This window comes from Sarcophilus harrisii, chromosome 4 (genome assembly GCF_902635505.1).
Source record: "Sarcophilus harrisii chromosome 4, mSarHar1.11, whole genome shotgun sequence".
NCBI lineage: Eukaryota > Metazoa > Chordata > Mammalia > Dasyuromorphia > Dasyuridae > Sarcophilus > Sarcophilus harrisii.
This window is the reverse complement of record NC_045429.1, coordinates 67,974,324-67,988,767: the sequence shown is the minus strand read 5'-3', so window position 1 is coordinate 67,988,767 and position 14,444 is coordinate 67,974,324. Positions and strand designations below refer to the sequence as shown.

At 35.8% G+C, this 14,444-nt stretch overlaps 1 protein-coding gene across 6 annotated transcripts in view; it reads right to left on the bottom strand.

Moving 5' to 3' along the window:
• AXDND1 (axonemal dynein light chain domain containing 1) overlaps nt 1-14,444 on the bottom strand; it is a 121,396-nt gene that overhangs the window by 45,621 nt on the left and 61,331 nt on the right. For all 6 annotated transcript variants that reach the window (XR_004229298.1, XM_031936962.1, XM_023503919.2 and 3 more), the window contains 2 exons: nt 5,337-5,547; nt 2,874-2,967 (listed from right to left, as the gene is read on the bottom strand). Coding sequence is in view for 5 of the 6 variants with exons in the window: in XM_031936962.1 (XP_031792822.1) it covers nt 2,874-2,967; nt 5,337-5,547 (305 nt within the window). In the remaining variant the exon portion in view is untranslated. The remainder of the gene's footprint in view (nt 1-2,873; nt 2,968-5,336; nt 5,548-14,444) is intronic.

Genomic DNA, 14,444 nt, shown 5'->3' with positions numbered 1-14,444 from the left:
TTTCTTTTTTTCTGTTTTTTTCTTTTTGTTTTTCCTTTTTGTTTTGATTTTTTCTCCCAACATGAGTCATAAAGAAATGTGCATTAAAAAAATTAATGTATATATATAAGCAGAAAAAGGCAAACAATAAAAATATATATTTTTTAAAAAGTAATAAGAAATAAAAGTAATGAAAGAAAGGCATGATGTATAATTGAAACAAGTTAACCCTGAACTATTTAAACTATTTAATCAACAATGGGACATTAGAAATGGACTTTAGAAATGATATTGACATTGATTAAAATAATTTCATAGATAACTTTAGCTGCTGCAAATTTAATGCTATAAGACCAAAAAAGCTTAGAAAGTATCTAAATCAGTAAAATATGTTATTTGATTGTAAATAGGAGAGAAGTGGCAGCTAAGGCAATATTAGATAGAATAGAAAAGCTTTTACAAAATCTTTTTTAAGGATGATTGGCAATCATGAACAATATCATTTTTTTAAGGCAGAGAAAAGCAGAAGAAGATAGAATTTAAGGAAAACCTGGCAATAAATCTAACCAAGAAAAGTCATCCAAAGGACATTCAAGAATAAAACTGTAAAGGGGAAAACAAAGAAAAGTTTTGCTTTTGGCATCACATTGTATAAGTGATGTTGACAAGATGGTTTTCACTTACAGGATGGTTCCCTCTGGGTGGGGAGTGATACACCAGATGAGGATGAGTTTTTTTAAGTTAAAATGCTTAACCTGGAGAAAAGACTTAAGGCAGATTTTATAGAAGTTTTCATGTATCTGAAAGTTTATTGTGTGGAAGAGGAATAAAACTTGCTCCAGATGGGACAAATTAGTTGAGGATGGGGGAGATTTTTAAAGAAAGAACACATTTTTTTTCAATTGGGGTTAAGTGATTTGTAAAGATCAAATCCTCCGGACCCTAGAGCCAGTTCTCTAGTTACTGTGCTATTTAAAAACAAGGGCTGTCCCAAGTTGAGTTCTCTGTTACTGAGAATCTCCAAGTGGATAACGTATTATATTGTATTTCTTGGCATTGTTACAAATGGGATCCATATCAATAGGAACTAGATAATCTTTGTGAAGCCTGAGAATTCTGTAGACTCCTAGTCCCAGTTGGAAATAGTTGTGCACATTGTGCAGCAATAGCAATGGCCTATTTTTCCTAAGGCCATTTATTCTCCCCACACATACCTGTTTTCTGGCTCTCAATTTTCTCAAGCACATTCTCACAGCATCTAGGAACTGGGAGGGACTTCAATCACCATCTAATATGGCTTATATCTCAACAAGACTCCCTTCCACAATATCCCCCAAAAAGGATAATCTAGACTTTGTTTGAAGCCTTCTACTGGAGAAGAATCCAATATCTTTTGTGGCCACCTCTTTGGGATGATCTTTATCATATGTGAATTCATGTGGTATGTGAATTAGGACAAATGTTTGGATGTTAAGTGCATGTATCATATCATGACAGTTCAAGTTTAGCTTATGAGTGAAATTGTTTAGTTCCACTCATAAAATGTTCCATAATAATGAAGCCAAAATTTCAAAAAAAGAACATATTGCATTGGTTAAGAGGTAAAGTTGGGCTTATCCCTGAAGAAACTATTAGAAATAATAATAAATGAAAGATGTACAGGCAGTATGCTCTACTGGTATTATATTGTATGAGGATAAAATAAGGAAGCCCTCGAGCCTGTCAGGTGGATCTCTTGTCTGGAACTTAAGGGAGGATACTTATCACTTGTGTTGGGCAAGTATGACTAGGACTTGGGTTAGGCAAGTAGGTTATCACCTGCACACTGGAAGGAATGTTGAAATCCATGATATCATAGATCCATTTCAATTAGAAAAGATATTCAGGTGTCATGTACATTTATCTATCTATCTATCTATATGTCTTAGCCCCCATCAGCCTGTAAAGAACAGAAACCATGAATTATCTAAATTTTGTATTCTTCCAATGTCCAATGCAATGGTCTGCATCCAGAAGGAATGTAAAAGGGAGTTGACTTTGAAATGATGTTGAATTGAATTCATCTCCCAAAAGAAGATCCATTTATTTGTTCTAGTTATAACAGACCTTTGAGACCTTTCAGTTTCACCTCATGTAACCACCCAGACCAAGTGCAGTCAATTCTAAAAGTAGCCACGTCTACAATGTCAGAAGAAAAGCACTATTCATGACACTGGACCTTTGGCAGGTAAAAGTAAATCTAAATATACCATTGTAATCTCCAGGACTCCCTTCTGGAAGAAATAGCACAATTCTAATTTTAAAAACTTCAAAAATAATAAATTGAGGGGCTCCTACAAAACTTCTCCCTTACTCTCAGTGTTGCATGGTAGCAAGAGTCCTAGACTGGGAGTCAGAAGTCCTGGGTTCAAATCCCAAGTCTAGCTATATTATACCATATTTCCCTGAGGTTCAGACTCTATAAAATCTATAAAATCATCTATAAAATTCATCTATAAAATCGATCAAAAGTGTAAATAGATGATCCCTAAAATCCTTTCCCATGGGCAGCTAGGTGGTGCAGTGGATTGAGTCCTGGGCCTGGAGTCAGAAAGTTGAAAGCTTGCCTCAGACCCTTACTAGCTGTATGATCCTGGGCAAGTCACCTAATCTTGTTTGCTTCAGTTTCCTCATGGTAAAATGAGCTAGAGAAGGAAATGGCCAACTACCCTAGTATCTTTGTCAAGAAAACCCTGAATGGGTCACAAAGGGTCAGATACAACTGGAAGGAATGGACAACCAAAAATGCCTTCCAGCTATAATGTTCTGAGAGTCAGTGGTCTTGTGGACAGGGTAAACTGTCTTGTAACACACTAGGATGGGCTTTATGGCCCTCTAGGATGATCAATACATACTTGGTGATGAAGCCCACAGTTGTCCTTGTCAGTCCCGTTAGATAAGGTCAAAATCCATTGTTGCATCAAATGAAACACATTAGCTTGGATTACCCTGATGGAAACATCAATTTTAAAGAAGTAACTCAACTCTGAAAATATATATCTAAATAATTATTAGCTAAAATATGAACAATTTATTTGACCAAGCCTATATAGTTCAAAGTAAAGTGATAAGATAACTATTTTCTTGTGACTTTAGGCCACATGGACCCAAATCCTGTGTTGCTTGGTTTGGTTGCTCACCAGACAGCTACCAACAATCAATTCTTTGCTACGACCCATACAGATCTATTTTTAAAAAATATTGGTTAAGAAGTAATTTTCTTATAAACAACTGTTTTTAAGCCAGTGCCTTTCCAAATAAAAACTGAGGGGATGATTCAGAAGATCCCCACAAAAGAAGGGCACCAAATAAAGTTAAAACTCCTAAGTCAAGTATCAAAAGCATTCCATTGTCTAACCTTTCCAGTCTTATTCCCATTCTAGCAAAACTATAGTATTCCCCCATTACCTCCTGTAAAGGAGTTGATTAGGTGAATTCCCCAATTAACTTGATAAGTTCATAGGATGGTGAACTTTTGTTTGGGACCCTTAGCTATCTATGACTATCTACCTATGGAATATGGAGATAACCATATGCATCTTGTTAAGACAACAAAAGAGAACTTCCACTTAAATGCCCCCAAAATAAATAAAAAGAGTCTGCTTGACTCAGATTCTTGGGAGAATGGGCTATGTTAGAAAGAGCTACTATTTGTGCTGGCACACAAATGAAAACTGGAAAACCATTTTTGGAATTTTTAAGCAAAATCCTCCAAGGAGCTAATCCCAGACCTATTAGGTCTGGTGAGGAGGAGGGAGCAGGAGGAATTGTGCCTGGATGTACCCAGTTCTATTCCCTAGGAGCTAATTAATGACTTCCTGAGAAGCAGATGTACATGGGAGCTAAATGTGTTCTCCCACAGCATTCTAAGCACAGGAGTCTGTCTACCTGTGAATGCAATTTTCTACAGCAAGATATGGCAACAGCTGGAACGATGGTAGGGCATCCTGGAAAAGCACATGGAAGCTGAGGGACTTTATGGATAATGTTCCCTGGTGTATGTTGGAGGATGAGAGGAAGTAGATTTTGATTTCCTAGGCAACGTTATCTTTAAATCTACTCTTTTCCAATGAAAAGGGAGATTTATTGGAGATTGCCTCAAGAGTAATCCTAAATTCTAGAGTTGAGAGCCCTAGCCTTCTTAGAAATAGAATTGGAAGTTTCTGAGCAATGTATTCCTGAGTATAACAGAGGAGATGAACGAATCATGAGGAGAGAAGCAGATTATCAGTACTTTGCTCACTATAATTGCCATTCAGACAATACAAGTCTTATGAAAAGGTGGGTACCTTCCAGTAATACCAAAGGGTGCTTCCATTCTAGGAGGAAACCAAGTTTTAAACCACAATGTATCACTGAATGTGTAAGGGTAGTACCTTAATGGGAAAGAGAGTCACCAAAACTTTAGTTTTACCTCACAGATAACCCTAAAATGTTACCTCCTGGTATAGAGAGCTATTGAGTCTAGAAGTTCCTACTGAGAAATGGAATCCAAATGGAGATAGGGATAATTGGTCTTGTTTTTTTATGGACAAGTGAAGTCTGTCTATGTGTTATCTTAATTTGTGTAGGACTTTCTTTGACTTTTTTATGTCTTCTTTCTGTGTGAGATAAAATAATGGCTATCTTGTATCTGATATGCACTTTTTTTCTTTGAGCTGGGCACTCTGTTAAACTCATTTATGAAAGCTGTACTTAGGGATTTTCATATAGATGGGAGTATAACTAGCCAAAGACAAAAATATATTTTTCAAGATAATGCCCAAGGTTATATCCAGTTCACTGTGAGCCCAGATTTTGGTGAATGCTGGACCATGGATTAAATAGCCCTCTACTTAAGTTTTGCCCTAATCCTGGGATGTCCTCTCCTCCCATTTTTACTAATTGAAATTTTACCTGTATTCCAGGGCCCTGCTCAACTGCCACCTTTTCTAGGAAGTTTTCCGTGATCTCTCTCCAGCAGTAAAGAATGACTTTTCCCTTAGAATTTGTATAATATTTTGTTTCTTCTTCTGTAAACACCATATGTTATTACATTCTCTAGTTCTTTGTGTACTTGTTTTTTTTTTCTTTCTTTTCTTTATATCTCCAGAATTTAATATACTCTCTGGATCATGATATTTAATAAATGTTTAAGTGATTGTTTTGTATCTATGTCATGACTCCTTATTAAACTATAAGCTCCATGAAGGCAGAGACTATCTCATTCATTATCTGAACCTCCTAAAAACCTCACTCATTATTTGTACACAATAGGCTCCTAATGTTTGTTGAAGCTTTTTAAGTTGCAGAATTAAGGTAAAAGTGGTTTCACTTACGGGACATAATTACTCTTTATCTGATCTTCAGTCAATGGAATATGACCAACAATATCTAATATCCCATCCAGGTAACTAATCAATTCAGGAATTTTTAAATAAAGTATCTTCCAGTCATCCTGATTCATTGAAGTAAGTGGATGGTCACTTTCCATCTTGAATATCCACGTTTCAAAAGCAGAATTTAAAGTGTTAAAAAGCTTATTAAAACCTAAGAATAGTTAAAGATGGAAAAAAAAACATTAAGTGGGATTATTGGAATTTTTCTGTAATTAAAAATGAATTTTTACAAAATAAGTTGATGATTTCATATTAAATAACCCCTTTTTCACTGCTTAGCCATTTGGTAATTTCTCTCTACATCAGTTCTTAGTCTGATTTTTTTGAATTTTTAGCTGGGTATCAGATATAATGAGTCATTACCAATTATATTATTTTATATTCAAATACTCAAAATGATCTTTCTCAATCTGATCTTTGATCTGTTAAATTCCCTCTAATGATACAGATTGCAACTTCTCTATGACGGCTCATTTTATGCAAATCTGGTTCATATCTTTCCATAAATTACCTCCCAGGTGTTCACCCATTTTACTTTGCTCCTTCTTCACTTTCTTTGGACATCACAAGACTATTAGTGGAACATATGGACTGTGCCTCTGTTACTCCTGAACTAATCCATCTTCTACATCCTTTATTCTGACTTTTTCCTCATAGTTAATTGGTTATGTATTTCAACCTGCTTATACTTACTGTGTCATCCTTCTTTGCCCTTTTGAGTGAACACTCATTTTAAATTCTCTGGAGACTCAAGCATTCCATGACTCAGTCATAAAGTAACACTGGTAGAATATTAGTATTTTTAAAATGGATCTTTTTTCAGGGAGAAGTTTGTGATCATTAAGCAACTTTGCAATTTACCAAGCACATTACAGTTTACTATGGTTTAATTCTGGCACCAACTTCCCTATTTGCAGTGCCCATCTAAGACATATATGAATGTATACATATATATATGAATATGTGTACATGTAACACCGTATGTGTGATTTATATATATATATATATATATATATATATATATATATATATATACACTATATGATGAGCTCTATAAGTTGTTCATTGAACTGCCTTGTCATAATCAATAGATAACAGGTAGCATTCTCCGTTCACTTAGGTTTTTGTGTGTGAATAGTTAGGTCAGACTCTGTTGAGTAATTTTAGATTTCTTCCAGGAGATCCTACAATGTTCTAGGGCTTAATAATAAGCAGCACAAGATTATCTGCAAATAAGAGCATCTGGAGAATCTTATTCTCAAGACAGAATCTCTCTTCAATTTAAATTGTACTGAAGTCATCAGTATAATAGTAGCAAACATCTTTGGTGAGCATGTTACTCTGTTTTGTGAATCAAAATTAACCATCAGAAGGTTACATCTTTCAAGGAATCTTGAATGATTTTGGTGGATGTTATGAATGGCAGATATCTTGTTGGAAAATAGCTTTCTAGGGAGCATTTTTCTACAAAATCAATAATAATAAACAGCTTAGGATCTTGTATTTTCTAATTCTTTTAGTCAATAACATGACAATAAAGTGGTGAGCTGCTATGCATTATTGTTAATGAAAACCTGCCTATTACTTGATAATACTCTTAATTAAAAATATCCTTGATGCATTATATTCACAAAATTATATATATGTAAAAGTAAATAATGGGTGGTTGTGTATACTCTCTTGTCCACTTTTCAGAACTGATAGATCTAATACTTTTTTTCATGCCTTTGGTATCTTTGCCATTTCCCCATATCTTGTGAATCTATTCTTTCGTGTTCTCAATCATTTCAAGTACAATGTAAACTTGCTATCATTTAGCTGCATTTTCTTTTTGGTTCTTTTTCTTGCTAATTCTATGTCCTCTATAAATATATCTGGGATTGTGAAATGAGCCTTTAATGATACTTGATGGTGAAAAGAGCATTTTATAAAACAAACAAAAAAAATTTCTGCAGTTCTTTTCCATTTTCTTATATTTGTTGCCCTTACATATTCATCTGAAATACCCAATCCCACCCAGGCAAAGTAAATGACATATCTGCCCCTTATCCAAGTACAAAACATTTTACTCAGCATTCTCTTAGCCAATCAAGAGTCATATATCGCTCCTTCAAGAACCACAGGGCTGTTCCTGTGCCCACCTTGTCCAGGTAGGAGTTGGTATTACACAGCCTTAAGTTCTTAAAGGATGACTTTACTTAATTGGATCTCAAAGCTTTCTTTAAACTGGTTTTACCCTCCATTACTTCTCTATTTTATGAGCCCCTATTACTAATTTTTATCTTTGCTCTAAGAAATCACTAGTTATGAACTAGTGTTGCAAGGAGATTTAGGAATGACCACCACATCAAACAAGCCATTTCCTGTCATTTCCTGTTATCAAAATATAGAATCAATATCAGTTTATAATATTATTTAGTGGTTGATTTGTCCAACATCCCTGGATTCTTTTCTTAAGCAAGATGTTCATAACATTTGGGCACAAAGCGTCTGGGTGGCCTACAAATTTGTGACTTCTTGTTTCTTATTTTTTTGATCTATATTTTCCTACCTATTTCTCATTATCTTCACTTAATATCACCTTTCCACTAATGTCACCAACTGTCAAATTATTTGTTGATTTGATTTGGATGGTCCCATAATATTTTTATATAATTTTTTCTACCTTTTCATCCTCTGTAGCATATATTGAGGAGATGCAATCCTTTTCACGATAGTCCTCTTACAAATATTTACCATGAGCACTTCAGTTTGTTACACAGTAAAATATTCCATAAACTGTCATTTCTTATCTTTGGGTACATGATAGGCCAGTTCCACAAACTCCTTTATTCTCTTCTCCAAAGAGGGAACATACTGCTTCAAATGACGTTAAAAGATCATCATTTTACTGGACTATCTTTAGTGTCTGTACTTCAATTCTTCAAAAATTCATCACAGTGAGTATAACCTTCAATAATGAGATTATTACAACCCCTTCAGGATCAATAATCATGTTCAACAAACAGCATTATTTGGCCGCCAACCATAGATAAAACTCTCTAAGCAGAGCAATGGTGGTCCTCAGATGATAGATAGATATGCAGTCTTTTGCTGGGCAATATTTAAAAATCCTGTTAGCTTGAAAGAACTTGTCAGAGCTTGCATATTCTGTGAGAACCCAGAATTCCATGCTATGATGAGGTACCAAGGTAAAGACTGGTGAAGGATGAGAAGGGCAAATAGCTCATATGTATTTATACTCAATCATTACCACATACTCACTGTATAAATTTACAGAGCTATGATATTAAATATCAAACAGATAATTAAAATTTCAATGATCTGGCACTTGAAAGTCTGGGAAACTTCAAGTATCTGCCACTGTCCTGACCCAAAAATCCACAAAGAGGTTTTTATGAGAAGCTACCACAAAAAACCAAATTTGCAAATTCCAAATTAAGACCATTAAAGGTGAGATGACATAGCCAGGTAGAAATCAACTGTTCAAACAGAACCTTTTGAAGTTTTTGCACCACATATTGAACGTCAAGTCCTCAGCCTTGCCTGTTCAGGAACTTAGTTTTATCAATATTACCAGAAATTATAAATCCCCTCAGGAACTGGTTTGTGAAAATCATACTTGCAAGAAAATAATTTATAAATCATTAAGTCAATTTAATGAATTGTACTGCTAAGCTGACTGAAATACCTATATCCACTACTCTTTCAAGTAGAAAATTATACCTTAGAACTAAATTATCAAAAGTTTTCTTGGTGAGTAGAGACTCATAACAAAAGAGCTAAATGACCTTATGGGATATTTTTGTTATGCTATAACAGGTTGACCTGGTCTTCTGCACTGGATCGGATATCCTAAATGGACAGAACATGGGACATCCATGGGTCCAAAAGTACACTTTTTCAAGATTACACAAATCTGATTCATCACCACCTTTCTCAAGTTGACAGCAGCATGTTACATGTTACAGCAATTAGATTGCAATTTCTCTCACTTTAATTATATTTGGGTCTCCCACATGAGACTTTGGAGCCATCCTGCTTCCTCTACAAAATCAGCAAAACTTTATATACCAATGGAAGTTTGAGCGGCACCTCAATCTCACTAGCATATTTTTCCTATTTTGTTACAAACCTCTAGGAGTCCCCTCTCTTTGGAACCTGACTCCATCCCCATAATCCATCCCTACTCTACATGCCATCTTGCCTACGCTTAGAAAAATGCAACCTGACATCAATATTCTGCAGCAGCAGTACCCTAACTATACAGAAGATGGCAATGTTTCCTTGAGGAAGAGAGTAAGATGCTCATTCTTTGTTTTCCAGTTAAAAGTTGATTTAAGTGAAAGAAGGGTTAGAAAGTGACAAGGAGGGTAAGGAGCCAATAGAATTCTTTCTCTTAAGCTCTCCGAGTCCTAATTTCTTCATCTCTGCCTCTCAGATCTCTTCCTGCTCTAAATCAATATTGCCAGGACTCCAACCATACTCAGAACATTATTAAGTGAGAAAGGCTAGATCTGGACTCCTGTCCTGAGTCTCTAAAACTACTGTGCTCTGCTGCCACTTCAGAGGACCCCAACAAAGATGATTTTACTGAAGATAAGCAGATAACTCTAGTAGAAAGCCACTTCAGACTTTAACTCAACCATTCATTTTATTAAGAGCAGGTGATATAATATCAAGTCATGAGATTTACAAAAACAGGGTCTGCAAAAATCAGCATGTTATGCAAAGTACAGATTCTGTCAGGAATTCTCAAAAGGGATATATTTAAAAAGGATTCAATGCTTAAAGTTTTTACTTTGCTTTTTCTGAAAATTTCCAATGCCCAGAACACCTCATTCTTCAACCTACCAGATAGCTCACTCTTTCAGTCTGTCTTTGTCTCTGAATCTGTCTGTTTTTGTCTTTGTCTCTGAATCTGTCTGTTTATGTCTTTGTCTCTCTCCTCTGCCTCTCTCTGTCTCACATTTTCCGTCTCTTTCTTTTTTCTCTCTCTTTCTCACATACATTTTCTCTCTCTTCCCTTTCTTCTCTCTGTATCTGTCCCTCACATTTTTTCTCTTTCTCTCTGTCTTTCACACATTTTTTCTGTCTCTGTGTCTCTCTTCCCTATTTCTCTCTCTGTCTCTCTATGCCTCTCAAACATTTTCTGTCTATGTGTCTCTTTTCCTTCTCTCTCTCTCACACATTGTCTTTGCCTCTATTCCATCTCTCTTTCTCTCTGTCTGTCTCTCATTTTCTCTGTCTCACATTTTCTGTCTGTCTCACACACATTTTCTGTCTGTCTGTCTCTCTTTCCATGTCTCTGATATATTCTCTCTGTCCCTCTGTCTCTCTCTCTCTCTTTCTCTCTCTCTCTCTCTCTGTGTGTGTGTGTGTGTGTGTGTGTGTGTGTGTGTGTATGTGTGTGAGTTTGTAGAGAAAGATTGCTGGTTTTGGCCATTTCAGTCAGGTCTAACTTTTTGTGACCCCATTTTGGTGTTTTCCTAGCAAAGATACTAGAATCTTTGCCATTTCCTTCTCCAGCTAATTTCACAGATGAGAAACTAAGACAATCAGGATTACTGACTTGTCCAGAGTCACACAGCTAGTAAGTGTCTGAGACCAGAATTGATCTCAGGACACTGAGTCCTCAAGGACCAGAGCAGGCGCTCCAGGCTGCACCATCTTGCAGCCCCTTCTATTATAGACACAGAAGACTATTATAGAAAGGATAGCATCTGACTGCTTAACAAAAACACAATGTTGAGGAAAATTTAATGAATTAAAGTTATATGCTATATGGCATTTTGCTGCTGACAAAATGGTAAGATTTTATTAGACATTACTTAATGTCTCCCTCTAGTTCACACCATCATAGAGAGCTCTTATTTTTACAAATAAGAACAGTTATAGAGGGACTAATCAATTGTGGTCAGATTTGGGATTGACAAAACACTATATTTCCTTGTCTTGGCTCTTGAGAGTGCTGGGCAAGTCAAGTTCCCCATGATTGTTCCAAGAAGGGCCTCGGTGAACAGCAGAGCCACAGAGGGAGCAGCTCCCTGCATATCTGTAGTTACAAGAGTGGATCTTGGAGACAAGGCGACCCACATTCAAGGGTACTTCCCCCACATTAGGCTACAAACAATTTGACCTAAAATGTATAATCTAAAGGGGAATCAATGGTTAAAGTGAAATTTTGTTTTTCATTGATATAACAGATCTACTTACAATGTGTGCATTACTATATACCATCAGCACTATATTTAAATATAGAACACTCATAACGCCTATGATATAAAGTTGGCAGTGGTTTTGTTCATATTTCTGAAATTATATATTTTTGAAAATATGCCAAAATTTATCTTTGTTGTCTTGTTTTATATAATGATTTCTCTGAACATCCCACAAAGATATAGAAAAAAGATACTTTGGTACATGTAAGACAGTGGCTTTTATAAACATTTCATCATTATTTTTTTCATGAATCTATCTCTCTAAGAGGGCAGGGAGGAGGCTTGGAATCAGGAAGATTAGTTCAAATCCTGCCTCAGGAATTTCTTAACTGAGACCTTAGCAAGTCACTTTACCCTGTTTTCCTCAGTTTTCTCATCTGTAAAATAAGGTGGGAAAGAAAATGGCAAGCCATTCCAACATCTTTGCCGAGAAAACTCTACATAGAATCAGACAAGACTGAAACAACTGGACAACAATGAATCTTTCTAAGATTCACATTTTATTCCAGCTCTTCTGGTTACTTTTTTTCCCCTCCCTTTGGTGACAGCCAGATGGTGCAGTGAAGAAGGTGCTGGAACCCAAAGTCAGGAAGACCAAAGTTCAAATCCAGTTTCAAATACTTATTAGCTGTGGGACCCTGAGCAAATCACTTAACCACTGCCTGCCTCAGTTTCCTTAATTATAAAATAGAGCTAATAATCCTAGGGTTCTGGTGAAAATAAAGTATTTGTAAATAGCTTAGCACAGTGCCTAGAATATAGATGATTAACACTTCCTTCCTTTGGGGTTTCTTTTAAGGTTATAAAAACTGCATACCCTGGCAAACCAGGGTTTCTATGCCAGTGGCAGAACAGAGAAGCTTGCAGGGTCTGGAGCCTGCCACAGACACTTTCCAGTTGTGTGATTCTGTTTCTCAGGTAGTTGTGAAGATCAAATGAGATAATGTTTGTAAAAATAGAAAAGTGTTTAACACATAATAGGCACTTTATAAATGCTTCTTCTTACCCTTTTTCAATTTCCCCATGTCCCAAATGGAGAAGATGGACATGGCCATTATCCTTCTAACAGCCTACCTAAGTTCATGATTCATCATCAGTTTAGCCATGATCATCAATGACTGTCAACTACAACTCTCAATTCAGTCAGTCAATAAACGTTTATTGAGAAACTACTGTACACTATACACTTCTAAGATTGAAGATTCAAAGAAAAACCAGAGAGAGCCCCTAGAACTTCTGGTAATGCGACCTATAAGAAGGACTGGACATTTTTTCTAAGCTCTACAACCTCTCTAACTGTTTCAAAGCTGAAAATTTGAGACAAAGATAAAGCAAATTCAGCTGAATCCATGGTCTAGGGCACCCAGAATCAAAGTCAAAACAAAAATTTGAAAACCACCATGAATTGAAAGCTACTTAGAGCTCATTCAGCATCCCTCCTATCACCACCACATCACTAGCAGTGAGGATGCACTAGACTGATTCAAGAATTCAAAATGTGATTACAAAAGGCAGCTCCACACCTTGATCCCCCAACTCTTTTCTTTCCAGTGCGACATTGATCTCGATCCAGGCTGTGGAAATTTGCTTAAGGACTGGCCAACTGCCAGTGCATCCTTGCTAGCTGGACATCAGAGTGGGTACCCTTGCTTCCCCCTTCCTGTAATTATTGGAAAGGGTTCTAGTGCATGCCCATCACATATGATGCTTGCTTTTGGTTTTAGATAAGATGCTTTTAATAACATTACAAAAGGATTCCTGTATATCTATACTTTGTAGGAATTTTAGCATAAAAGAGTTCTGTACATTGTAAAACACATTTTCTATTATCTATTGAAATGACTTGTGGCTTTGGATGTTTTGATTTTTTAACATGATTAATTATGTTCTTGTTTATAAAAAGGATTCTGATAGGGTGCTTTCTTTCTTAGTTTTTGAGAATATGTATGGGGACTAGGTTTGATAGAATTTTCCTGTCAATCCATCAGGACCAAGAATATTTTCTTTAATAGTTTCTTTCCTTTTCTAACATTCAGTTATTAAGTTTTCTATCTGGCCTTCCAATAGTTAATGTACTTTATATTTTTTGAAAGCCCTCCCCCATTTCTTTTTGTTGTTGCCAGCATATAACCATGCATAATATGTTCTGGGTTTTAAAAATAAATATTTCTAGTTTCCGTTAGCTCCTCAAACAACCCTTAGAAAAAAATACTCTAACTCCCATTTTATAGATGGGAGAATTAAGAATGGTGGTTAAGTGAGTTGTTTAGAGTTGCAGAGCCAAGGATTTGAGGTTATGTTTGAATTCAAGTCTTCCTCTGTGCCCATACACAGAGAAGAGGTAATTAGCACAAAAGTGGACTGCTCAGGGTCACACAGCTAGTGTCAGATCTTTCAGGTCCTTCAGACCACCAGATCCTGACTTCAGCACTCTTTCCACTCTGCCAACCTAATATAATAAATTTAATAGCATATAAATTAAAGATTCTATTTACCACACAAATTTATATTTGATATGATAAAAAGTCAAAACTGTAAGAAAAAGCAATGGCCTTTTATGACACTCTCTGACAGTCAAACTAAAAAGGTTCATCCTCTGTTCTTTATTTCTGTACCTTTATCAACTTCTTCTAATCTATCTGTATGCAATTAATTAAGAGACATGATATTTTGATCAATCATAGTTTTATATGAAACAAATCTGGAATCAGAAAAAAGCTTAAAAAATTGAAAAATGTGTGTTATAAAAAGCTTTCAGGATACAAACATCAGGAAAGAAGTGGGGAGGAAGTTAAACCTTCATTGTCCTTTTCTCAAAGTAATAATC